This window comes from Podarcis melisellensis, assembly GCF_964234715.1.
Source record: "Podarcis melisellensis genome assembly, chromosome: 7".
Taxonomy (NCBI): domain Eukaryota; kingdom Metazoa; phylum Chordata; class Lepidosauria; order Squamata; family Lacertidae; genus Podarcis; species Podarcis melisellensis.
Window position 1 is genome coordinate 37,756,862 of NC_138539.1, and position 27,097 is coordinate 37,783,958.

General features: G+C 45.9%; 1 protein-coding gene and 1 long non-coding RNA gene across 3 annotated transcripts in view; one reads left to right on the top strand and one right to left on the bottom strand.

Annotated features, from left to right (window-relative positions):
• Positions 1 to 27,097, bottom strand: part of LOC309373451 — a 44,019-nt gene that overhangs the window by 4,351 nt on the left and 12,571 nt on the right. The gene's annotated exons all lie outside the window — the stretch shown is intronic.
• The window catches only part of LOC309373411 (DGAT1/2-independent enzyme synthesizing storage lipids-like), a 48,663-nt gene continuing 43,833 nt past the window's right edge, over positions 22,268 to 27,097 (top strand). For both annotated transcript variants that reach the window (XM_081917613.1, XM_081917612.1), the window contains exons 1-3: positions 22,268 to 22,337; positions 23,800 to 24,174; positions 25,912 to 26,076. In XM_081917613.1, coding sequence (XP_081773739.1) covers positions 23,895 to 24,174; positions 25,912 to 26,076 — 445 coding nt within the window. In that variant the 5' untranslated portion in view covers positions 22,268 to 22,337; positions 23,800 to 23,894. The remainder of the gene's footprint in view (positions 22,338 to 23,799; positions 24,175 to 25,911; positions 26,077 to 27,097) is intronic.

Genomic DNA, 27,097 nt, shown 5'->3' on the forward strand with positions numbered 1-27,097 from the left:
CTTTCTCCCAATAGGGTGTCTGTGGAGGAAGGCATGAGGCCCATCTGCTCTCAAAAAGGAGTGATTCAGCTTCAAGTGGGTTGGCACAGTTAACCCTTGTGGTTCACCCCAACTCTATTATTCTATGATTCCTATGAGGCATCCCAAAACAAATCTATATGAATGTTTATTACATTGGGAACAATTCCACATTTAAAAATGTGATTATACACACACACACACCCTCAGATGAACAGCAACACATGACACATTACACCGTGCCATTTATTAACAGAAATAAAGACAATATGGAAAAGACATGTGTGAAAATCTAAGTACATCTTATTATTAAATAGCTTGTAGAACCACATTTAGCAACAATAAGAAGCTATCATTTTCCATAGATTTGAAAGCTTATCTCTCTTGTTACAGTCAACAGGCCTTAAACCTGTTCAACGTTGACTGTATTGTTTCCTACATTGTCCTTTGCTTTTTCTTTGAGAAAAAGCATTTTAGTTGCACTTGCTCTGATGTTGTTAATGCTCTCTAAGTGATACTCTTCAGTTGGAAAAAAGTGTTCTAAAGTTGTTGCTCTAAAATTTTACTGATGTTCTATTTCATATAGTATAATGATTATGTTGTCCAGGTCCTGAGACTCTATTAGCATGCACAAGAGCATCTACATATGGGATGAGCTCCACTTTCAAACTGTTCAGCCATTTTGCAAGGAAGGGAAGGCAGCCATGTCTGTCCCCTCTTCTTACTCTGGGACCCCCTTCCATCTCAGATTCCTTCCCTTGACCCCAGTCAAGGGAATATTCAGGGAGCCAGGAGAAAACAAGAAGGCTTTTAAGTATGATTTATTCAGTCACTGCTGTAACACAAAGAATTCCAGTCTTTACACCATCATGGAATTATTCATTCTGACTCCTCCTCATTTCCCCTCCCCCAGCAGCATCGACTCCTACGGAAGCTTTCCATTGCCAAACATTGTTGCGTACGCTGCTCTGGTACCCTCAGTGACCGTTGCATCCTAGGGGATGGAGGATCTCCTACTATCTGCTCCCCCACCCCCTTAAGTCTCCCAATTCTGCATAGATTGGCTGCTCTCCCATCTCTGCCTGGTTTTCTCCCTCATAGTTTGGCTGCAATTCAAAGCTGTCTCTCTCCCCCCTGTTAGCGCCACGAGAAGGGGGAGGGGAGATTCCGCCCATGCCTTTGCTTCTTCATTCCAGTCCCTGACACCAATACTGTCGGGCATCATAAATAATATCTATCTCTCTTCTCTATAATAACATTCCCCAATACACTCAATTATTTTCAGATCGAAAGTTTGGGCCTTTGTTCACATCATCTTCAGGAACAAATGCCCAACAAATTCTTGAAACCTGATCAGCCTACTCTGGTATTCATAACTGAGGCTATGGCAGAAAGAAATCAGCTAAGATGGAAACTTGAGTTTGTGGTTCAAGGACCCGACCCCCGCAATGTGGAAAGAATACACAAGGACACGTGATATAAGGTTAATGGGCAAGGAAAGGCCACAACTTTATTGATTACAGCAGTGAAAAGGTATTGGCTTAGGCATTGGATTTCTGGAACAAGTGGGTTTATTCACCAGTAGGTGGAGCCTGTTGATGCCAATCCAACTATAGGCTCACCCCTGATGTCACCGAGGGTCGTGCCATGGCCTCCCGCCAAGCAGGCATCGGACAGAATACACGACCGCCAGATTCCTTTAACGGAATACCCCTAAAAATTGAAGGCATAGGCGATGGCCACACCTAGCTCTTCGACACAGCACAACACATTATTCCAATGCCTAACCTACCCACCAATACTACAAAAGTTGTGACGATTGCTACGAGGTAGGCGAAAAAAACCAAAAAGGCCTAATGCCAAATGGAAAAACTCCTACCAGGCCCCCTAGGCAACCAGGGCGACCAACCTAAGGTCCAAAGCAAGGCCAGTGACCTAAGCCCTAACTAAAAGGGAGTGGAGGGTGGGTGACTCGCGGCGAGAGGACGAAGAATGAGGCCAGGCGAAGGCTGGCACCGCAGCAAAAAGCTGCTGAACACGCCCCCCCTCCAGGCACCTGGTTGGATGCCTGCTGAGGGGCATGGGCGCCAGCCAGGTGAGGTGGAGGCAGGGGGCTAACGCCCCCTGCTAGGGGCGGAGCTCGGGCTCCCGCCCACAACCACTCCCCTCTCTTGCATGGAGGAGAGTCTCTTTCAGGAGCTAAAAAATAAAGGGGGTGGGGGTGGGTGTAAGTGTAAGCCTGCTTGCTCCAGCAACTCTGGGTGGCTTTTGTTGTTGTTGTTTAGCCGTTTACTCATGTCCAACTCTTCGTGACCCCATGGACCAGAGCACACCAGGCACTCCTGTCTTCCACTGCCTCCCGCAGTTTGGTCAAACTCATGCTGGTAGCTTCGAGAACACTATCCAACCATCTCGTCCTCTGTCGGTCCCCTTCTCCTTTTGCTCTCCATCTTTCCCAACATCACGGTCTTTTCCAGGGAGTCGAGTCTTCTCATGAGGTGGCCAAAGTATTGGAGCCTCAGCTTTCAGTGAGCACTCAGGTCTGATTTCCTTAAGAATGGATAGGTTTGATCTTCTTGCAGTCCATGGGACTCCCAAGAGTCTCCTCCAGCACCATAATTCAAAAGCATCAATTCTCCGGTGATCAGCCTTCTTTATGGTCCAGCTCTCACTTCCATACATTACTACTGGGAAAACCATAGCTTTAACTATAAGGACCTTTGTTGACAAGGTGATGTCTCTGCTTTTTAAGATGCTGTCTAGGTTTGTCATTGCTTTCCTCACAAGAAGCAGGCGTCTTTTAATTTTGTGACTGCTGTCACCATCTGCAGTGATCAAGGAGCCCAAGACAGTAAAATCTCTCACTGCCTCCATTTCTTCTCCTTCTATTTGCCAGGAGGTGATGGGACCAGTGACCATGATCTTTGGTTTTTTTGATGTTGAGCTTCAGACCATATATTGCACTGTCCTCTTTCACCCTCATTAAAAGTTTCTTTAATTCCTCCTCACTTTCTGCCATCAAGGTTGTGTCATATCTGAGGTTGTTAATATTTCTTCCAGCAATTTTAATTCCGGCTAGGGATTCATCCAGTCCAGCCTTTCGCATGATGAATTCTGCATATAAGTTAAATAAGCAGGGAGACAATATACAGCCTTGTCGTACTCCTTTCCCAATTTTGAACCAATCAGTTGTTCCATATCCAGTTCTAACTGTAGCTTCTTGTTCCACATAGAGATTTCTCAGGAGACAGATGAGGTGATCAGGCACTCCCATTTCTTTAAGAACTTGCCATAGTTTGCTGTGGCCGACACAGTTAAAGGCTTTTGCATAGTCAATGAAGCAGAAGTAGATGTCTTTCTGGAACTCTCTAGCTTTCTCCGTAATCCAGTGCATGTTTGCAATTTGGTCTCTGGTTCCTCTGCCTCTTCTAAATCCAGCTTGCACTACTGGGAGTTCTCGGTCCACATACTGCTTGAGCCTTCCTTGTAGAATTTTAAGCATAACCTTGCTAGCGTGTGAAATGAGTGCAATTGTGCGGTAGTTGGAGCATTCTTTGGCACTACCCTTCTTTGGGATTGGGATGTAGACTGATCTCAAATCTTCTGGCCACCGCTGAGTTTTCCAAACTTGCTGGCATATTGAGTGTAGCACCTTAACAGCATCATCTTTTAAATTTTTAAATAGTTCAGCTGGAATACCATCACTTCCACTGGCCTTGTTATTTGCAGTGCTTTCTAAGGCCCATTTGACTTCACTTTCCAGGATGTCTGGCTCAAGGTCAGCAACCACACTACCTGGGGTATACGGGACATCCATTTCTTTCTGGTATAATTCCTCTGTTTTTTTACCTGATCTTAAATTTCAGTTTTCTGAACCGCACTGTTTTCTTCCAATAAAAGATTGCAATATTTGACTTCACTCTCCAGGATGTCTGGCTCAAGGTCAGCAACCACACTACCTGGTGTGTACGAGCCATCCATATCTTTCTGGTATAATTCCTCTTTGTATTCTTGCCACCTCTTCTTGATGTCTTCTGCTTCTGTTAGGTCCTTTCCACTTTTGTCCTTTATTATGGTAATCTTTGTACAAAATGTTCCTTTCATATCTCCAATTTTCTTGAACAGATCTCTGGTTCTTCCCATTCTGTTGTTTTCCTCTATTTCTTTGCATTGTTCGTTTAAGAAGGCCTTCTGGTCTCTCCTTGCTATTTTGTGGAAATCTGCATTCAATTTCCTGTATCTTTCACTATCTCCCTCGCATTTTGCTTGCCTTCTCTCTCCAGCTATTTGTAAGGCCTTGTTGGACAACCACTTTGCTTTCTTGCATTTCCTTTTCATTGGGATGGTTTTCGTTGCTGCTTCCTGTATAATGTTGTGAGCCTCCATCCATAGTTCTTCAGGCACTCTGCCCACCAAATCTAGATCCTTAAACCTGTTCCTCACTTCCACTGTGTAATCATAAGGGATTTGATTTAGATTGTATCTTACCGGCCCAGTGGTTTTTCCTACTTTCTCCAGTTTAAGCTTGAATTTTGCTATAAGAAGCTGATGATCTGAGCCACAGTCAGCTCCATGTCTTGTTTTTGCTGACTGTATAGAGCTTCTCCATCTTTGGCTGCAGAGAAAATAATCAATCTGATTTCAAGGCTGCCCATCTGGTGATGTCCATGTGTAGAGTCGTCTCTTGTGTTGTTGGAAAAGCATGTTTATGCTGACCAGCTTGTTCTCTTGACAGAACTCTATTAGCCTTTGCCCTGCTTCGTTTTGATCTCCAAGGCCAAACTTGCCAGTTGTTCCGTTTATCTTTTGATTCCCTACTTTAGCATTCCAATCCCCTATAATGAGAAGAACATCTTTCTTTGGTGTCATTTCTAGAAGGTGTTGTAAGTCTTCATAGAATTGGTCAATTTCAGTTTCTTCAGCACCAGTAGTTGGTGCATAAACTTGGATTACTGTGATGTTAAAAGGTCTGCCTTGGATTCGTATCGAGATCATTCTATCATTTTTGAGATTGCATCCCAGTACAGCTTTTGCCACTCTTTTGTTGACTATGAGAGCCACTCCATTTCTTTTACGGGATTCTTGCCCACAGTAGTAGATATGATGGTCATCCGAACTGAATTCGCCCATTCCTGTCCATTTTAGTTCACTGATGCCCAGGATGTCAACATTTATTCTTGCCATCTCATTTTTGACCACATCCAACTTACCCAGGTTCAAGGTTCTTACATTCCAGGTTCCTATGCAATATTTTTCTTTACCGCATTGGACTTTCCTTTCGCTTCCAGGCATATCTGCAACTGAGCAACCTTTTGGCTTTGGCCCAGCCGCTTCATCAGCTCTGAATCTACTTGTACTTGTCCTCCGCTCTTCCTCAGTAGCATGTTGGACGACTTCCGACCTGAGGGGCTCATCTTCCAGCGTTATAACTTTTATATGCCTGTTGTCTTTGTCCATGGAGTTTTCTTGGTAGGGATACTGGAGAGGCTTGCAAGTTCCTGCTACAGGTGGATCACGTTTGGTCAAAACTCTCCACTATGACCTGTCCGTCTTTGGTGCCCTGCACGGCATAGTTCATAGCTTCTCTGAGTTATTCAAGCCCCTTTGCCACGGAAAGGCAGTGATCCATTAAGGGGTGGCTTACAACATAATCAAAACACAGCAACACATCATCGATTAAAAGCTTCCTGATACAGGGTTGCATTCAGATGTCTTCAGAAAGTTGTGTAGTTGTTTATCTATTTGACATCAGACGAGAGGGTGTTCCACAGGGTGGGAGCCACTACCGACTTCGAAGGCAGCCTGCCTAGTTCCCTGTAACATCACTTTTTGCATTGAGGGAACCGCCAGAAGGCCCTCAGAACTGGACCTTAGTTCCAACACCAACACTTTGAATTGTGCTCAGAAATGTACAGGGAAGATCTACAGATCTTCCAGGCTGGGTGTTATATGGCGGCCACTCCTTATCACCAGTCTAGCTACCAGAATCAACACAGAATTAACCTGTGCATCCATGGACAGATGTGAGTTCAAAATGACCCCAAGGTTGTGCACCGGATTCTGATTATTCAATACCTTCTGAATAATCCTATTATTGAATACATGGCAGCACAGCTTAGGTTTGTAAAGTTGCATCTGAACAAACCACAAGACTTCTGCAACAATGTCCTTTGGACAGACGAGACCAAAGTGGAGATGTCTGGCCTTAATGCACAGCGCCACCTTTGGTGAAAACCAAACAGCATATCAGCACAAGCAGCTTGGGGGTGGTGATTTGAGCTTGGTTCGTAGTTACAGGAGCTGGGAATCTTGTAGTCATTGAGTCAACCATGAACTCCTCTGTATACCAAAGTATTCTAGAGTCAAATGTGAGGCAATTTGCCCGACAGCTGTAGCTTGGCCAAAATTGGGTCATGCTGTTAACAGGACAAGGATCCCAAGCATACCAGGAAATCTATCACAGAATGGCTGGAAAAGAACAGAATCAATGACCTAGTCAAAGTCCAGACCTCAGCCCAATTGAAATGCTGCACAAGACCTTGAGATAGATGTGCATAAACAAATTCCAGCAAACTTCAATGAACTGAAGTGAATGAATGAACTTTATTTTCTAAAAAAAATATAATATTTATTCAAAGTTTCACATAATTACAAAAAGAAAAAAGCAGAAAAATACAACAAGAAAAAATAAAGTAAAATAAAAAGAGAAAACAAAAAAAGAAAGAAAAATACAAATCTCAAATTGCATCTTTTCATTTACTTATTTCTTGGACCTCCTCACACCTCCCTTTTTGTATTCCAATTTAATTCGTTATTCCAGCAAATTCTTCCCATATTTCTCAGTTTTAATTTAACTAATTTGTCTTAACAAAAATTTAACAATCTTATTAATTAAATCCACATATCCTTTCCATCTTTTACTATGTTCTATTATTCAATTTACCTTAGTTTCTTTAATCTTATCTTACCTAAAATACCTTAAAGTTTCAAAGTTTAAACCATGTTTATACGTAGTTGTCAACCTGTTTCATAGCCCCACCAGAGTTAAGAGCTTCCTTGCCTCCAGTCACTTCCAGATAGACTCCAAGTTCCTTCTTCCACTGCTGCAACTTTTGCTCCTGTAGGACATTGGATCTCTCCATTTGTGTTGTCTGTGTTGTAATCACAACCTCTTCCATCTTCTTCTGCTCTTGGACTTGCCCTGTCAAACCAGATTTTTGAGTTGGTCGCTGTATAGCTTCTTTATCCTTGTTTCTTGTTAAATCATATTCGCTGGTTACAGCAGCCATCAAGTCCAACTTTTCATTCTTCAAAATCATTTTCTCATACAACTGCTCAAGCATAACACTTATCTTGCCAAGGGCAGGCACCAAATCTTCCTTCCAAGTCATTTCTGTTCAAGGTCAAATGTCTGGTCCCACGATCACAATCAGACAGATGTAAAGTCTCGAGTGAACTGCAACAACAAACTGACAGGCTCCCTCTAGGGGACACAATTTCTATTTGTATCCATCTTAAAAATGTCTCCAACAAAGAAGATTACTTTCGATTTCTAATACTTTGTTTCTTCAAAATGCAAAAATACAGAAAGCGGCGTTGAAGTTAATTTGTATCTCCTTTTTTTAACTATGTGTCAAAATGCTCCCCTTTCAATCAATGGACGTCTCAATCAATTTCTGTCCTGACACCCCGTCCCCAGGTTTGGGACGATGGCAACTTAAATTCCTTTACTCTCCTCCTGCAGGATTAAATAGTCAAATTTATCCCCCCCCCTTTTCTCCTGCTTCCCAGGGGGTTTTGTTGGTTATAGATGCAGGAAATTTCCAACTTTAGAGCGATTTCCAGGCTATTAGGATGTAAGGTCTTTGGCTTCAGTCTGTTTACAAAAAGCGGAAGGCGGACTTCCTGTTTAAACCTTCCCGCTTCGTTGCCTAATTCACAAATTTAGCAGGTTTCTTAATCCAATTTTCCGTTTTTACTCACGGGTTCTTGCTTTAGAGTCCAATTGTCATCAGGAAAAAGTCAGCGCTCTCTGGCGATGGCTGTGCGGCTTCCCTCCGTGAAAGTAGCAATCAGTTTGCAGCACCGCGCTGCTCACCCCGCTTCACTTCGGAGCCCCCAAAAGGGGGTTTCCTCGTGAGTAGGGGAGGCGCTCTTGTTGAATGAATGAACTTTATTACGGTCACAGACCAGGATAAAAAGAAAAAGAAAAAGAAAACAAAAAACAAAAACAACATATAAATAAAATAGCCGTTAGGATTTTTTTTTAACTGATAAATGTTGGAGCAGATAAGGACAAAGAAACAAGCATAGGATAAAACATCTGAATAAAATACAAGATTAAACACAGATAATGGATGGATAAAAACTGATAATTAAAACAGATAAGAACTAAAAACAAATAAAAACATGCAGTTAAAACAACTATAAGAGGCTGCAGAGTAGAAGCCTCTGAAATGGAGGACATTCACAACATTAGAAACTGATGTGCAAATATGGTTAAAACAGAAAATTAAAACAATGTACAACAATACAGTGGTGCCCCGCAAGACGAATGCCTCGTAAGACGGAAAACCCGCAAGACGAAAGGGTTTTCCATTTGCGAGTTGCTTCGCAAGACGAATTTCCCTATGGGCTTGCTTCACAAGAAGAAAGCCCATAGGGAAATCTCCGGGGACCTCTTTTAAATGCTGGCGGTGGGGAGCAAAGTCTCCCCCCCCTCCGGCCTTCAGAAGAGGTCCAGGAAGGCCGGCGGGGGCCGAAAGACTTTGCTCCCCACCGCCAGCATTTTAAAAGCGGTCCAGGATAGCAGGGAAGCGCTTCCCGCTATCCCGGACGGCTTTGGAACGCAGGCGGGGGGGAGCAAAGACTTTCGCCCCCCGCCGGCCTTCAAAATAGGTCCTGGACCTCTTCTGAAGGCTGGCGGGGGGCGAAAGTCTTTGCTCCCCCCCCGCCTGCCTTCCCGGGGGCTTTAAAATCGCCTTGGGACAGCGGAGAAGTCCTCCGCTGTCCCGGGGCGATTTTAAAATGCTGGCGGGCGGCAGCGCTGCCGCCCGCCAGCATTTTCAAAAACCGCGGGACAGCGGAGAAGTCCTCTGCTGTCCCAGGGTTTTTTAAAATGCTGGGGGTGAGAAGAAAAGCCCTTGTCCCCCCCCCAGCCTTCAGACGAGGTCGGGGGACAGAATGTCCCCGGACCTGGTCTGAAGGTGGTTTCCATAGGAACACATTGATTGATTTTCAATGCATTCCTATGGGAAACCGTGCTTCGCAAGACGAAAAACTCGCAAGACGAAAAAACTTGCGGAACGAATTAATTTCGTCTTGCGAGGCACCACTGTAAATTTAGAACAAATGTGCAACAATAAATTATCTGAGGGAGTTGACTCAGAGTCACCCGTGGAGCCGAGTTTGGGGATTTTCATGCCGGACTATTTTGAGTTGGGCGATGGTCTACGCCTACAGATTTGTACACAGAATCTGGCAACCATCCAGGTCTTCTTCTGATCTTTGCCTAACAGCAAAAGGTCAAATTTTTGCTTTTGCGGGAGGTCGGCGAGCCTCACCAGAAGAGGATCAATGAACTTACTACATGCCTCTTTGTAAAAGGGACATTTAAAGAACAAGTGTTCTGGGCTTCCTAACTCTCCCAATGGACAGGTGCAAAGTCTCTGATAATAGGGGACTTTTCTAAAGGCTCCATCCAGGACCGGCGAGGGAAGAGCCGCGCTTCTGGCGAGTGTAAAGGCCCTTCTTGCATTTCTAGATAAGAGAAAGAAGAGATATGCGGTCGGTGCGTCTATATCTCTCTCGATTTCTCCAATTTTATAGTTGGAGCACCTTGCGCAGTCCTGTTGTCTCTCGGTATCTAATATTCTTTGCCTGACCGTGGCTTTTGCCTGGACCAAGCCCAGACTTAGAAGGGCTTGAGGGGCAAAACCCAGTTTCTGGAGGGTGTTCAGAACTGCAGTCTGCCAGCCTGACTGGAATTGGTCGCAGAGGATGAGTGGGGCTATCCCTCGGGGGAGCAGATTCAATGTCAGCCATTTGTAGATTGATGTTAAGCAGATGCTAGCCTCCACTCTCATCATCCTCGTTTCCAATCTCACCCATGTGTTTGAGACACATCTGGGGACTTGGAGGAGAGCTCTAAGAAGTCTAGATTGAACTCCCTCAAGGGGGGAGAAAGCAGAGGAAGGCGGACCCAAAAAGGAACCATACAGGAGTTGTGCCAAAGGACAAATCTATATGAATGATTACTACATTGGGAACAATTCCACATTTAAAAATGTGATTATACACCCCCGCTCAGATGAACAGCAACACGACACATTGCACCATGCCATTTATTAACAGAAATAAAGACAATATGGAACAGCCATGTGTGAAAAACTAAGTACATCTTATTATTAAATAGCTTGTAAAACCACATTTAGCAACAATAAGAAGCTATTATTTTCCGTAGGACTTTATCCTTCTGTAGGAAGTCCGTAGGACTTTATCCTTCTCTCACATCACTTCAGCTCATTGAAGTTTGCTGACATTTGTTTATGCACAGCTATCTTAAGGTCTTGTGCAGCATTTCAATTGGTCTGAGGTCTGGACTTTGACTAGGTCATTGATTCTGTTCTTTTCCAGCCATTCTGTGATAGATTTCCTGGTATGCTTGGGATCCTTGTCCTGTTAACAGCATGACCCAATTTTGGCCAAGCTACAGCTGTCGGGCAAATTGCCTCACATTTGACTCTAGAATACTTTGGTATACAGAGGAGTTCATGGTTGACTCAATGACTACAAGGTTCCCAGCTCCTGTGCCTACAAAACAAGCCCAAATCACCACCCCAAGCTGCTTGTGCTGATATGCTGTTTGGTTTTCACCAAAGGTAGTGCTGTGCATTAAGGCCAGACATCTCCACTTTGGTCTCGTCTGTCCAAAGGACATTGTTGCAGAAGTCTTGTGGTTTGTTCAGATGCAACTTTGCAAACCTAAGCCGTGCTGCCATGTATTGAATAATAGGATTATTCAGAAGGTATTGAATAATCAGGATCAGGTGCACAACCTTGGGGTCATTTTGAACTCGCATCTGTCCATGGATGCACAGGTTAATTCTGTGTTGATTCTGGTAGCTAGACTGGTGATAAGGAGCGGCCGCTGGCACCATATAACACCCAGCCTGGAAGATCTATATTGGCTCCCTGTACATTTCTGAAGTGTTGGTGTTGGTGTTGACCTTTAAAGCCCTAAATGGCCCTGCCACTGTATACCTGAGGAGTGTCTCCACCCTCATCATTCAGCCCGTGAACTAAGATCCAGTTCTGAGGGCCTTCAAGGAATCAGGCAAGCTGCCTTCATAGTTGGGAGTGGCTCCCGCCCTGTGGAACACCCTCATCTGATGTCAAATAGATAAACAACTACACAAATTTCTGAAGACATCGGAATGCAATCCTGTATCAGGAAGCTGTATCAGGAGCAACCAGGCTTACACTTAAAGACTCAAGTCTCCATCTTAGCTGATTTCTTTCTGCCATAGCCTCAGTTATGAATACCAGAACAGATAGTAGGAGATCCTCCATCCCCTAGGATGCAACGGTCACTGAGGGTACCAGAGCAGCGTATGCAACAATGTTTGGCAATGGAAAGCTTCCATAGGAGTCGATGCTGCTGGGGGAGGGGACATGAGGAGGAGTCAGAATGAATAATTCCATGATGGTGTAAAGACTGGAATTCTTTGTGTTACAGCAGTGACTGAATAAATCATACTTAAAAGCCTTCTTGTTTTCTCCTGGCTCCTTGAAAACATCAGGAAAGGAGGGAGAGATTCCTCAGGCCTGACAATTAGAGTCATTTGCAAAGTACCATGGATGTAGATTGCGCAACGGCAATAATAATTTGGTGCAAGTTTAGTCGAAGTATGCTTCTTAGTCTTTACATGGTTTAATTTATTTAGATTTATATCCTGCTTTTTAAAAAAATTCCTCAAAGTGACTGGTTCCTTTTACTAAAATAATGATGCTAGAATAATGGAATCTGCAGAAATATCTACAGAAAATATCCAAGTAAGCAGTCATGGGGAAATCAATCACACTTGTGAGGCCTCATTGAGGCCAGGGACATCGCTGCTGCTGCATCGTGAGTGTTTGGAGTGTAAGGCCTCTCCCTCCTCAGGCCAATTCCATCTGGCCTAGGGGGCGGGGCCCAGGCTCACCTTCGCCACGGCTTTAAGAGGCCTCATTGAGGCCAGGGACATCGCTGCTGCTGCATCCATAAAAGACACCAAGGAGGCCTGGGACACTGCTGCTGCCGCTCTGCCGGTGAGTCTTGGGGAGGACCGCTCCCCCTGCAAGCCCATTCTCCATCTTGGGCCTGGGGGCGGGCCCCAGACTCCACCTCAGGAGGCCTCGGAACATTGCTGCTGCCGCTTTGCCGTGCGTTTGTGGGGAGGGCTCCTCCCCCTGCAGGACCACTCTCCATCAGGCCAGGGGGCGGGGCCCACGCTCACCACTGCCGCAGCTTTTGAGGACACTAGTGCTGCTGCAGCGGTTGTTTGAAGTGTTTTTATATGTTTTAAACTGTTTTTATTTTTTGATTTGTTGTACCACCATAAGCGGTGGTTTTTATCTATGTATTTTTATTTTGTTTTGGTTTATTTTGGGTTGGGGTGGGGTGATTGTGGAGTGGGGTGGGGATTGGTTTGTTTCCGTGTAATTGTTTTTGTTTGTTTGCTTTTATATTCTGTAAATGGAGGCGAATATGAGGCTTGGGATTCCTACTGTGGAGGGGCGAGGGAGGTATCGCGGTGGGGGCAGATGTCATAGGCGAAGGGGATCGAGATACGGATATGCTCGTACCCCTTCCAATCTGCGCCCCATCCCGAGAGACGAGGGTAGGGTGAGCAAAGATTACTCACCTCCGTCACTGGTGTTGTGCAATGCCAGGTCTATAGGCAACAAAACCGCCACCCTGCGAGATTTCTTCATCTCGCAGGGGGTTGACCTGGCTTGTGTGACGGAGACCTGGGTGCGCGAAGGGGATACTGTTACTTTACGAGAGATGGCGCCCCCGGGTTTCTCCGTCCTCCACCAGTCGCGGACTGTGGGCCGGGGGGGAGGGGTGGCATTATTAATCCGGGAAGATTGTTCTTTCAGGGCTCTACCATCGCCATCGATCCCCGGCATTGAATGTGTTGGCCTAGTGTGGGGCTCCGAGGTGAGCTTGGCTGTCTGGCTGGTGTACCGGCCACCTAGCGCACCAGCAGCCACCCTGTCAGGCCTGCTGGAGGCGGTGGCCGGCTGGGCCTTGGAGTTCCCTAACCTATTGGTATTGGGGGACTTCAACATCCATGCTGATGCCACTCCCTCCTCACAGGCTCTGGACCTGGTGTCTTCCATGGCGACACTAGGGCTCTCCCAGTTTGTTTCGGGCCCCACACATCAAGCAGGCCACACGCTGGATTTGATCTTTGGCGCTGGTATAGATGTGATCATGTTTCCTTCGATGAAGGTGCCATGGTCTGATCACTACGCTCTGAAAGCCAGGATTGACGTTCCACCCCCACCCTGCTTAGGTGGCGAGCCGATTTGGGCTCGCCCGCAGAGGCTGATGGACCCTGATAGATTCCGTCAAGCCTTGCGGGACCTTTCTCCCCCTGGCGACTCATTGACTGAGCTTGTTGAGGGCTGGAATACCCACCTCCTGGCAGCCATCAATGAGATCGCACCTAAGCGCCCTCTGCGACCCCGCAGAAACTGGGCTCCCTGGTTTACCGAGGAGCTCCGGAAAATGAAGCGGGACCTCAGACGGCTAGAGCGAGTATGGCGGCGTGCCCGTGACGGAGCTTCAAGAACATCTCATAGGGTTTTTATGAAAACCTACGAGATGGCTGTGAAGGCCGCTAAGAAGTCCTACTTCTCGGCCTCCATTGCATCCGCTAGCTCTCGCCCGGCGCAATTATTTAGTATAATTCGGTCTTTAACGTCCCTCGAAGGACAGCCAAATTTAAATAACATTTTGACACACAGCTGTGAGGCATTTGCGAGCTTTTTTGCGGAGAAGGTCTTGTTGCTCCGCCATGACCTCCCTGCCAATTTGGATACAATAAAGGAACTGGAGGCCCCTCGACTGTCCTCGGGTCCAGTATTGGACCACTTCGACCGGATATCCCCAGCCGATGTGGACAGACTCCTCCGAGCTGGAAAGCCCACCACCTGTCCTCTTGACCCATGCCCGTCTTGGCTGATTAGAGCGTGTCCAGACGAGGTGTGGGCCCTCCTGGGGGATATCATCAATTTGTCCCTTGGCACAGGAACATTCCCAGGGGAACTGAAGGAGGCAGTGGTGCGCCCGCTCTTAAAGAAAACATCATTAGATCCTTTAGATCTATCCAATTACCGCCCGGTTTCGAATCTTCCGTTCCTGGGTAAGGTGATTGAGAGAGCGGTTGCTGAACAGCTTGGTGGGTTTCTGGATGAAACATCGGCTCTGGATCCATTCCAGTCCGGCTTCCGCGCTGGTCATGGGACCAAGACGGCTCTGGTTGCCCTAACAGATGATCTTCGTAGACAGCTGGATCGAGGCGGGTCGGGGCTGCTGATTCTTCTAGATTTGTCAGCAGCTTTTGACATGGTCGATCACGAACTTCTGGACCACCGCCTTGCCGACGTGGGGATCCAGGGCACAGTCCTTCAATGGCTGCGCTCGTTTCTCTCTGGTCGGGGACAGAGGGTGGAGCTTGGGGGGGAATTGACATCACGCCACTCCTTGGTGTGTGGAGTGCCTCAGGGTGCGATTCTCTCCCCGATGCTTTTTAACATCTTTATGCGCCCCCTCGCCCAGCTTGTCCGGAGTTTTGGGCTGGGCTGCCATCAGTATGCTGATGACACCCAACTCTATCTGTTGATGGATGGCCATCCTGACTCGGCCCCAGACACACTGATCAGATGCTTGGAAGCTGTGGCTGGATGGTTACGTGGGAGCCGGTTGAAGTTAAATCCTTCGAAGACAGAGGTCCTCTGGCTGGGACGGGATGATATGGGACTGAGGGGGCAACTCCCATCTCTTGCGGGGGTGCAATTAGTGCCAGCACCGTCCGTTAAGAGTTTGGGTGTAATCTTCGATACCTCCCTCTCCATGGAGGCGCAGATTGCAGCTATTACAAAGGCGGCATTTTTTCATCTCTGCCAAGCTAAGCAGTTGGCTCCTTACCTCTCTCGCCCTGACCTAGCTACTGTGATCCACGCGACGGTCACCTCCAGACTGGATTATTGTAACTCGCTCTACATGGGGCTGCCCTTGAGACTGACCCAAAAACTCCAGCGGGTGCAGAATGCCGCAGCGAGACTCCTTACGGGGTTTTCGCTGCGAGATCACATTCATCCGGTGCTATACCAGCTGCACTGGCTCCCGGTGGAGTACAGGATCAGGTTTAAGGTGCTGGTTTTAACCTTCAAAGCCCTATACGGCCTAGGACCCTCGTACCTACGGGACCGCCTCTCCTGGTATGCCCCACAGAGGAACTTACGGTCTTCAAACAAAAACACCTTGAAGGTCCCAAGCCACAGAGAGGTTAGACTGGCCTCAACTAGAGCCAGGGCCTTTTCGGCTGCGGCTCCAACCTGGTGGAATGCTCTGTCACAAGAGACAAGGGCCCTGTAGGACTTGACATCTTTCCGTAGGGCCTGCAAGACAGAGCTGTTCTGCCAGGCCTTTGGTTAGGGCGCAGCCTGACTCCCTCCTTTGGCAACCTTTACAAAACTTTATGGCTGCCATCAATCTTGATTTTAATTAATTTTTATAATGTTTTTATAATGTCGCACTATTTTGGTGTTGTTAGCCGCCCTGAGCCCGGCTTCGGCTGGGGAGGGCGGGATATAAATAAAATTTATTATTACTATTATTGTTGTTGCAATTTTTATGTGGTATTCATTCAGCAGTGGCTCCATTCTTGTCACCCTGATAGCATCATTGATTGAAGTTCTCACTGCCCACATAGTGAGAGTTTCCACAATCCAGGGTGGATATCACCTTAGTGGGGTGTGTCACCCCATTTCAAAACCATGCCAGCTTAGTTGGAGGTGTGGGTGTTTCCGAAGCCATTAAGGAGGCACAGCAACTGCAGAACACATTTTCTTACATGCCACTGTATGGCACAATGATGAATGACAGCAATAGCTGGAGGTAGAGAGGGAAAGGCAAGTTGGGAATGAGGTCAGCACAGTATACGCAGACAAGAAGGACTGGGTCCATCAATGTGTTTGAATCACATCCATCTTGCCCCTATCTTCCTTGCTCATCTGCTGCATCATGATAAGTACTTTGATCCTGACTTAAAGCAACCAAGTTAAATACCAGGAATGATTTATCTCCCTTGTACAATTTTGAAGCAGTTATTTCCCATATTCTTTCTGTTCCCTTCACTACCATATTGGAGAAACAACTGGCTTCTCCTGAATAGGCAGTTCCAAGGAAAGGAAGGAAAGGCAAAAGATAAAAAGATAAATGAAACATGATCCTTCTCTAGTCCTTTTGCAAGCTCTCATTTTCTCAGCTGCTTCCCTATACAAAGCCACTAGTTGTGGTTCGAGGACCCGACCCCCGCAATGTGGAAGGAATACACACGGACACGTGATATAAGGTTAATGGGCAAGGAAAGGCCACAACTTTATTGATTACAGCAGTGAAAAGGTATTGGCTTAGGCATTGGATTTCTGGAACAAGTGGGTTTATTCACCAGTAGGTGGAGCCTGTTGATGCCGATCCAACTATAGGCTCATCCCTAATGTCACCGAGGGTCGTGCCATGGCCTCCCGCCAAGCAGGACAGAGTACACGACCGCCAGATTCCTTTAACGGAATACCCCTAAAAATTGAAGGCATAGGCGATGGCCACACCTAGCTCTTCGACACAGCACAACACATTATTCCAATGCCTAACCGCCACCCGAGCCGCAAGGCTCGCCGCCAATACCCTCACGGCTGCAACCAATCCCGGATGCTATTAATGACGCTATCTAACCAAATGTCGTTCCCCAGGTCTGATAAATGCACCCCGTCATTCCGATATAAGGCATGCTTGCCGATACGGATACGGTCATGATAAATGATTCGGCCATACATGAAGCGCACCCAACGGGCCACTGCCCGATTTACGAGTTTCCTGTTTTTTCAATGGCCATATAGCTTTGCGCTCCGCGCCAAAAAGTCCTCTTCAGCATAGAAGACCAGAACACTGTCGTTCTGGGACATAAAGTAGCGAACGCATCCAAGTCACTTTTCATGCTCGCTAGCAAGTCCACACTTCTCCTATTAGTCAAGTCATTCTCTCCTAATTGGATGACCAGGATATCGGGAGGGCCGAACGCGGCTACTTTCTCCCACAGCAATGGCATAAGCTCGACCCAGCGCATGCCTCTTCTCGAAAACCAGGAAACTCGAACTCCAGGTGGTAAACCAAGGTTAGGCGCAAGGCCGCGGCTGGCCGCCCGAACGCGGGCCCAATGGACTATACTGTGGCCGCAAATCCACACGTGTCGCCTGAACACAGCTGAGGATGAAAGGAGAGAGAAAGGAGAGAAAGGAGAGGAGGACAACAGGGGGAGCACTCTAACGTATGTAGCTTTTGTACGCGTTGGATTTCCACCGGCCCATTTCCTTTATCCTATCCACAGGCAGTGGCGAGAGGACGAAGAATGAGGCCGGGCGAAGGCTGTCGCCGCAGCAAAAGGCTGCTGAACACGCCCCCCCTCAGGCACCTGGTTGGGTGCCTGCTGAGGGGCGTGGGCGCCAGCCAGGTGAGGTGAAGGCAGGGGGCTAACGCCCCCTGCTAGGGGCGAAGCTCGGGCTCCCACCCACAACCACTCCCCTCTCTTGCAGGGAGGAGAGTCTTTCTAGGCATTCAGGTGTGTTGAGATAGACCATTTGGCCAATGGGATCTGTTGCATTAGGGTGGATGAGGCAAATTCAGGCTGTTCAATTAAAGCTGATAAAATGGTAACCGGCCTTCTGCCAGGCCCTTTCTGCCTGCCTTCACACTTATGACATGGGGATGCCACTGCCTGGCAGTTTCCTCCTCCTCCTCAGTTTCTGTTGCCATTGTAGTACTCAGCATGGACAAGGACTGGGGGCATCACTAGAATCAGTGGCTCTGGGTTTCCTTCCTGTTGGCATTCCTGCCTTCTGCACTACCCATCCCAACAGGCACCAGCTAGCACTGATTTCGTGCACCCCGGTCCCTTAAAAAAGAGGTGCCTTTTTCCCCCCTACAGCAATGTGCCTAAAAGAACCTTTACCTAGTTGGCCTTTGCAAGGGTTGGTGGGCTTCTGTGTCTTGACTATTCTGAGTGACGAGACCGTTTTGGTGACCAAAGGTGAAGGAGGAAATGAACGAGTATGTGAATGCGTGTGAGACTTGTCAACGGGCAAAGAGACCCCGCAAAGTGCCTGCAGCACTACTCCAACCACTTCCTACATCTCAAGGACCATGGGAGGCGATAGCTATGGACTTTATCACCGACCTGTCTGAGTCACAGAAGCAGACGTTGATATGGGTGGTGGTGGACTTGTTCTCAAAGATGGTGCATTTTGTGCCCTGTAAGAAGTTGCCCTCGGCACAGGAGACGGCTCAACTTTTCGTGGAGCATGTGTTTAAGCTGCATAGATTGCTCTAAGGGTCATCTGAGACAGAGGAACACAGTTTACCTCCCAGTTTCAGCAAGCCACCCACAGACCAATGGAAAGTCGGAAAGGACGAACACGACCTTGCAATATTATCTGAGGTGTTATGTGAACTATCAACAGGATGATTGGGTCAACAAGCTGGCTCTAGCAGTGTTTGCATATAACAGTGCTGTAGACCCATCTACACAACAGTCTCCCTTCTTTGCCAGCCTGGGAAGTCACCCCACGCCTTTCCAGGACAAGAAGACAACATGTCAGTCCCAGCTGCAGAACATCTGGCAGAGGAATTGGCGGCTCTACACAGCTTACTACGAGAGCAGTTGGAACAGGTGAAAGTCGCATATAAGATGGAGGTGGATAAGCATAGAAAACAAGGCAAGGAGATAAGGGTGGGGGACCAAGTGTGACTGTTTACAAAAGGATGGTGCCAGAAGTTGGACCTTCAGTGGGTGGGGCCATTTGAAGGAGTGGAACAAATTAGTCATGTATCATTCAGGCTTTGTTTGCCCACCTCCATGAAGATACACTCTGTATTCCATAGGTCCTTATTGTCACCCATGAACCCTGCACACCCGTATCAAGCGCCCAAGGAGGCACCCCCCCCACACACACACAACCAATCATTGTGGAAGGTGAAAAGGAATATGAAGTGCCACAGTTGCTGGACTCTGGCTGAAGGGGAAGGAGATTGCAATATTGAGTATCTTGGAAAGTTTATGGGAATGAGGGAAATTCTTGGAAAGGTTATTGGAATGAGAAAAATTCTTCGGAGGATTCCAAAAATGTGCATGCCCCTAGGTTACAGGTAGAATTCCACCGCAGGTGCCTCAGCAAGCCGAAACCCAGAAGGGTGGAGGGAGGAGGAGAAGGCAGTGGAAGAAGATGGCAAAAGTGAGGCTGAAGGGGGGGGGCAGCATAGTAGGGAACTCTCAAGAGGAGGAAGAAGAGAGTGAGAATGACTGGTGGGAAAACACAGACAGGAAGCCTCAGGAGGAGGGGGAGCAGGAGAGGAGGATTATAGGGGAGGGAGTGGTGTTATGAACACACCAGCCCAAAGCAAAGACATACTGCCTGAAACAGAATGCAGGCAGATGCAGAGGGAGCAGAGAGGCTTGTATACTTCTCAAACAGTTGAAACAGGGGCGTTGTCTACCCCCCTCTTTTGAGAGCTGAAAGGAATGCAGCTTATCTGCTTTGGCAGAGCAGGCTGGAGGCAGCCAGCCCTCACAAGAAGCACAGTCATGCCCAGCACAAAGGAAAGCGAGTAGTTCCTCACAGGAAGAGGAGGCAACTAATACCATTAGTCCCAAAACTAGGTGAATAGGGAAAGTCCCAGAAAGAAAACAAGCCCCAAAACATAAGGGTCAGAAGTTCAGGATATTCTGCAGAAACCGGAAGGACTCTTCAGAGTCAACTTGACTGTGATGAACACATACTCCAATACAGCAGTCAGAGACTAATTGCTGCTTGCAGTAACTGTACCAGTTAATTAAGTCTTGTGTGCTGTTATTAAGCAGGATGCCAGCCCACACCTGACAAAGGCACACGGGCACAGCACGGGCGTAGGAAGGGGGTGGGGTGGGGACGGTCTGCCCCGGGGCAGACAAAGGGGGTGACAAAAAGGCAGACAGTGAGGGGCTTGCCTCGTCGCCGCCGCACACTGCGGAATGGCTCATTGCCGCGCGCACGGCGGATCATCCTGCCCCCTCCAGCTCGTCCCACCCATGCAGCTAAGTACGCCACTGGGGCACAGATCGTCATTCCAGTCTTTTTGAAGCAGCACCACTCCCAACACCCTACTGGAGGCATTGGTCTCCACCACCATGCTGGGAGTGGGCATGGGCTAGATACTCCTCTGAGGTGAATATGGCCTTGAGTTGCTCAAATGCCTGCTGAGCCTCTGCTGTCCACAGGAAGGGTTTTATTTTACCCTTAAGGAGTCCGTAAGAGGCGCCGTGAGCCTGGAGTAGCCAGACACGAACTTGTGATAGTAGTTCGCGAACCCCCCAAACCTTTGCAAGTCCTTTTTGGTTTTGATCTCCTTCCACGACACTACCACCTGCACCTTGGCCAGATCCATGTGCATTTCACTTGGCGTTATACGGTACCCCAAGAACTCTACTTCTGAGACGTGGAACTGGCATTTCTCCAACTTTGTGTAAAGGGACCCCTGACCATTAGGTCCAGTCATGACTGACTCTGGGGTTGCGGCGCTCATCTCGCTTTATTGGCCGAGGGAGCCGGCGTACAACTTCCAGGTCATGTGGCCAGCATTACTAAGCCGCTTCTTGCGAACCAGAGCAGCACATGGAAACACCGTTTGCCTTCCCGCCGGAGCGGTACCTATTTATCTACTTGCACTTTGATGTGCTTTCGAACTGCTAGGTTGGCAGGAGCTGGGACCAAGCAATGGGAGCTCACCCCATCGCTGGGATTTGAACCGCTGACCTTCTGATCAGCAATTCCTAGGCTCTGTGGTTTAACCCACAGCGCCACCTGCACCCCTCTTAAATCCAGCTTTGTGAAAATCTTTGCAGACCTCAACCTCTCTAGCAAATCCCCAATGCATGATAAGGGATAGCGATTGGGCACCATGATGTGCATAATCTGGTGAAAGTCCATGCAGAGAAACAGTTTGGGTGTGTCTTTTTTCTTTACAAACAGCATGGGAGAGCCCTCTGGCGCCTTGGATGGCTGGGTAAAATCCCATGCCAGGCTCTTCTCGAGAAACTCCTTGAGAGATGTCAGCTCCTTCTCAGACATCAAATAGACATCGGCTTCTGGGCATCTGAGCCCCCGATAGCAAGTCTATTTTACAAATGGAGCTGCAAACCCATTGGGAACTCGCTTTTGATCTCCATAGAACCTTCAATGTCTTGGTAACCCCCAAGATTACCATACATAATCTTTATGTATTGCAGGGTGATCCTATCTGGTACCTTATTTGAAGGGGGAGAAGCTACCAGGAAAGGGAGGTAACACACGTGCTGCAATACTACCTTTACTCCTTAGGCAATAACTGGTTTTTTGTGACACAGTATGTTATTGTGCAATATGATTGCTATTGTAGATGTGGAAAACTCCAAAGAAAGTTAGAAGAAACTAATCATGTCAAACAAATTAAACAAGGTAAGGCTATCAAATTATTTCTCCTCTGTTGATCAAACCCCTTAATGCAGGAAAGTACTACTACTCTGTCACAATGAATATCTCTCCCCTCAAAAATAGAGTAAAACAGACCATCATATGTGTATGTGATTATTGCTCTGAATTAAAGATAATTATAGAGAGAGGTCCAATACAAATATTTTTCCTGATGCAGCGCTGGGATTCAATATTGCAAACACAACATGTTATCAAGGTTTACGTATTGCAGCATATTTTGCAAGCACATCTTGACCCCATAACTTACATTTAATTAAAATGGCCCCAACTTCCAAGAAGCCGCCTCCACAAGCCCTCCCTCTTTTTCACAATTCTTCGTTTCATCATTCGGATGGCACACCCATCAGAGTGTTTTTAAACTGCCACATAAAGGGACATGTCTCCATAGGAGTGGAAATTAGTCTATGAAAAGGTGACCAGACAAGACTTCTGCTGCTCCCAGAGAGAGGTGACTGAAGCAAAGGCAATTTAGGCTTACCAGGAATGTAAGTAAAAGTTTTTGTTCAGTGAATCATAAAGTGTAGAGTTGGAAAAGTCCCAAGGGTCATCTAGTCAACCCCCTGCAATGCAGGAATCTCATCAAAGTCTCTCATTCAATTTGAAACCATTCTGGGCCCTGCTTTGTTTGCAAATGTCCTAGTAGTTGTGCTATTTGTCACATCCTATGCAGGGGTCCACAGAGAGAGAGAGAGAGAGAGAGAGAGAGAGAGAGAGAGAGAGAGAGAGAGAGAGAGAGATGCTGTCTGTCTTTCAGTGTGCTTTAGGGCTGGGCAATATCAGGTTTATAACATCACAATATATTACCAGCTAAATACCACAATATCTCAGTACATCACATGATATATCTGCGGCTGCAGAGGGCCTTGCCGGGCTCTTGGAGAAGTGACCCTTTCTCACTTTCCTTAATACTCCAGCAGTGGGGTTTGGGGAGACCTTTATAAAAAGTGTAAAATCAATCTATAATGAGCAGACGGCCAATATAATTGTAAACAACACATCAGAAAAATGCTTGATATATAAAGTGATGGGGCAAGGTTGCTCAATGTCCCCTAATATTAATATATTAGAAGTACTGGCTCAAAATATAAGGATTAACAATAAAATCAATGGAATAACAGTGGGCCAGCAAAATTACAAATTGAAAGCATTCGCGGATGACATCGTATTAACCTTAGAACAACCCAGAATGAGCATACTGGAGGTGACAGAAGGGATAAGTAGATTTGTAAAATTGGCTGGCTGCAAACAAAATAAAGGGAAAATCAAGATGCTGCTAAAAAAATAAAGAATAATCAAACAAAAAAAGACATTGAATTGGAATGTGGGTGGGAAATAGAAACAAAAATAAAATATCTGGGGATTTGGTTAACAATAAAAAAACATAATATCTATGAAGACAACTATTTAAAAGCTTAGAAAGAAAGAAAGATTTGGAAATATGGGAGACAATGAAGCTATCACTGTTTTTGCCATCAAAATGTATGCCCTTTCAATTATAAATGATATTTGATGTTTCATAGAGTGGCAGAAAAAAGTATTCAAGTTCATATGGCAGGGAATGAAGCCCAGAGTAAAATTTAAAATTATGCTTGATGAAAAGAAAGAGGAGGTTTGCCCTGCCAGACCTTCAACTTTACGTCAAGGCATCATGCCTATGTTGGATAAAAGATGCTCTCTGTTCCTGTTTTTGAAAATGCAAAAAACAAAACAAACAAAAACCTTCAGCAGTGGAATGAAACCAGCTTGCTTTACAACAGATAAATGATGGAGTCATATATTTGTAATTTTGGAAGTATCCATGATGGACGTTGGAAACACAATACAGCAACTGAGCAAGTTGCAGTGGGGAAAACTAGGAAAATATTAAGCAGCATGAGATTTTCATGTATTCATGAATGTTTCTGGGATGACAGATCAAACCAATGTACTGCATTTTCTGTTTTCCAGGTAAACAGTGGGGGAAATAGCATCACAACTGAAGAAAATTTCACTTCATATATTTATTTCATTGGCATACGCTTGGTGCTTCAGATCAGGAAACAATGAGCTGGTTTACTCAAATGCTGCAAAACTTGATTAGTTTTCCTTATTTAGAAGAATACCTGAGTTCAGTGGTTCACTCTTGGTGGTTTCGTAAGCTTCTGATTTTGCTTTGTTCATTAACGATAGCTATATATTTGGTTGGCTGTGCTTGCTCATTTGGGCTATATGTTTACATGAAGATGAATAAGCACCAAGAAACTGGTCCTGATAGCAAAATTTGGAAAAAGCCAAGGAAATTTATTGCTCATATTGTAGATATATATGGAAAGATATGGCATGGTGAGTAAAAGTTTCTTTCATAGCGATAATTCTTTCTTATGAGTCACTATAATTTCATAGGACGGGATCAGAATTTCAGGCTTGAAGCAATGGAACAATAGTTGCTACAGTGAATCAGGCAGGACTGGACCTCTGAACCCCCCTCAGAGTCACAACAGCTACAAGTTTGGGTTGGCTACATAAGGATCAAAACAAAGGCATGGCTATTTATTTAAGTACAGTGGTACCTCGGGTTAAATACTTAATTCATTCTGGTGGTCCGTTCTTAACCTGAAACTGTTTTTAAACTGAAGCATCACTTTTAGCTAATGGGGTCTCCTGCTGCTGCCATGCCACCGGAGCAGAATTTCTGTTCTTATCCTGAAGCAAAGTTCTTAACCCGAGGTAATAATTCTGGGTTACCGGAGTCTGTAACCTGAAGCGTCTGTACCCTGAAGCATCTGTAACCCAAGGTACCACTGTATGTACACAAACTATAGAATTTGCATAAACACTATACATTTAAACCACATTTTAAGTACGCTTCTTCTCCAAAAGAAACCTGGAGAATGTTGTTTACACCTCACAGGGACACAATTAGCAACTATGTACACAAACGATGGAATATGCCAGCACAGGATGTGGTGATGGCTACTAATTTAGATGGACACTGCGGGAAAGAGGATGGCCTAATACAGAGGCCTTTGGCCGGATCCATAGGACTCTTTATATGTTCTCAATGCTTCCCACAGGTCTCATGTTATTGTAAGTGTTGAAACTTAAATCAGAAATAGACGACTAAAACCAAGTTTGGGCCATAAGGATGAGACCGTGTAGCTACTTAGGGCATGGTCAATGGTGTGTCTGTCTAGGAAACAGCTTTCTCACTTGGTAGAAAGTGATTCCGAGAATGGTCTGAAGATGCCTGAAGTTGGAGCTCTTTGGGACAGGGAAGAAATATACTGCAGGCCCTGGATAGCTTTCATACAGAAGGGGGATACTACTCTTTAAACTAAAAAAGTCTCAGAAAAATTTAGTATAACTTTAACAACATATTAAACTGTCTCAAGGGCTAAACCCTATATTAAAGCTTAAAGTAGACTAAAACAGCAAAACACAGTTTTAGCTCGCTCAAAGTCTGGGCAAAAATGTTTCCCGCTGTGCTCAAAAGGAAGCAAAGAAGGAACATTCCACGAGAAGAGAAATCCCTTCATTCATTAAGGGACCACCACAGAGAAATGATGACAACCTAGCGTCCAAAATGCTGGAGCATATTATCGTTGTTGTTTAGTCATTTAGTCGTGTCCGACTCTTCGTGACCCCATGGACCAGAACATGCCAGGCACTCCGGTCTTCCACTGCCTCCCGCGGTTCGGTCAGATTCATTCTGGTAGCTTCGAGAACACTGTCCAACCATCTCGTCCTCTGTCGTCTCCTTCTCCTTGTGCCCTCAATCATTCCCACCATCAGGGTCTTTTCCAGGGAGTCTTCTCTTTTCATGAGGTGGCCAAAGTATTGGAGCCTCAGCTTCAGGATCTGTCCTTCCAGTGAGCACTCAGGGCTGATTTCCTTAAGAATGGATAGGTTTGATCTTCTTACAATCCATGGGACTCTCAAGAGTCTCCTCCAGCTTCATAATTCAAAAGCATATAACAGAGCTTTTAACCTGATCTTAAATTTCATTTTTTTTCTGAACCACACTGATTTCCTCCAATAATTGTTGCGATATTTCTTTGTTGCATTTTGTATTATTTTCAGGTTATGAACTTACTGGCATTGAACATCTACCTAAAGGACCAGGGATTATTATTTATCATCATGGAGTTGCTCCTCTAGGCTATACCTTATTTGTGGCTAAACATTTTTTAGAGACGGGGAGATTGTGCTTTTCATTAATTCATCGTTTGGGGAATTGGATACCAGGTAAACTATTTAAATTTAACTCATGTAAAATATGACAAAAATCAAATTAAAATTAAAATTGAATTTAACTCATCTAAAATATGACAAAAAACAATGCTATAAGCTTTGAAACAATGCTATAAAATATAAAATTATATATCAGGAAAACAGGTGAAAAACAACAGATAAATGAAATAGCAGAAACAGGTGAAATAGTTTAGTTAGTGCAGATGAAGGTATAATAATAGTAATAATTTATTATTTATACCCCACCCAGCTGGCTGGGTTTCCCCAGCCACTCTGTGCACATTCCAACAAAAGATTAAAAATACTTTCTCACCATGTCTTTACTAGTAAGATAAAATGAATGTAGGCTGAATTATTATTTCCAATTCACAACTGAATCAGCAGAAATGGTTTCCATGCAGAAATTCTATGCTTTGTTGTACAACTGTTGTACCTCTGTATTCAGACACCACTGGGTGGCAGCTGGGATGGGGTGGGAGCTACAGCTAAGGAAAAGGGCAGAAGCCCAAGTGAAGCCCCAAAGACATGTCCGTGGCTTTCATAGCAAGTCCAACCTGTCACCAAATCTGCACACAGATTCCAGAAAACATGGCCCCACCCAAACACATGGCCAATCAAGCACTCCCACACACAGCTTTTATGCCCCCATGTGACTGCAATCAAATACATGTGGCACCCTTGCTGTACTGGTCATGGCCCTCCACTGCCTCTTCCCCCACATCATCTTCCTCTGCACGCACACAGCAGCCACACCAGGAAACTATCACATCACAGAAAGGTCATGGAAGGAAGGAAGGAAGGAAGGAAGGAAGGAAGGAAGGAAGGAAGGAAGGAAGGAAGGAAGGAAGGAAGGAGTCCAAAGAGGCCCAGTAGCAAAGAGTGCTGTTTGGAGTTTTTCCACTAGGTTAATTAATGCAGCATATAACCTCCACTCATATATCTGTGTACCAATCTCAGCTGGTGGAGGCAGTTTTCCATCAGCATTGTCTCCTCTGTGCCATGCGTGTATCTCTCT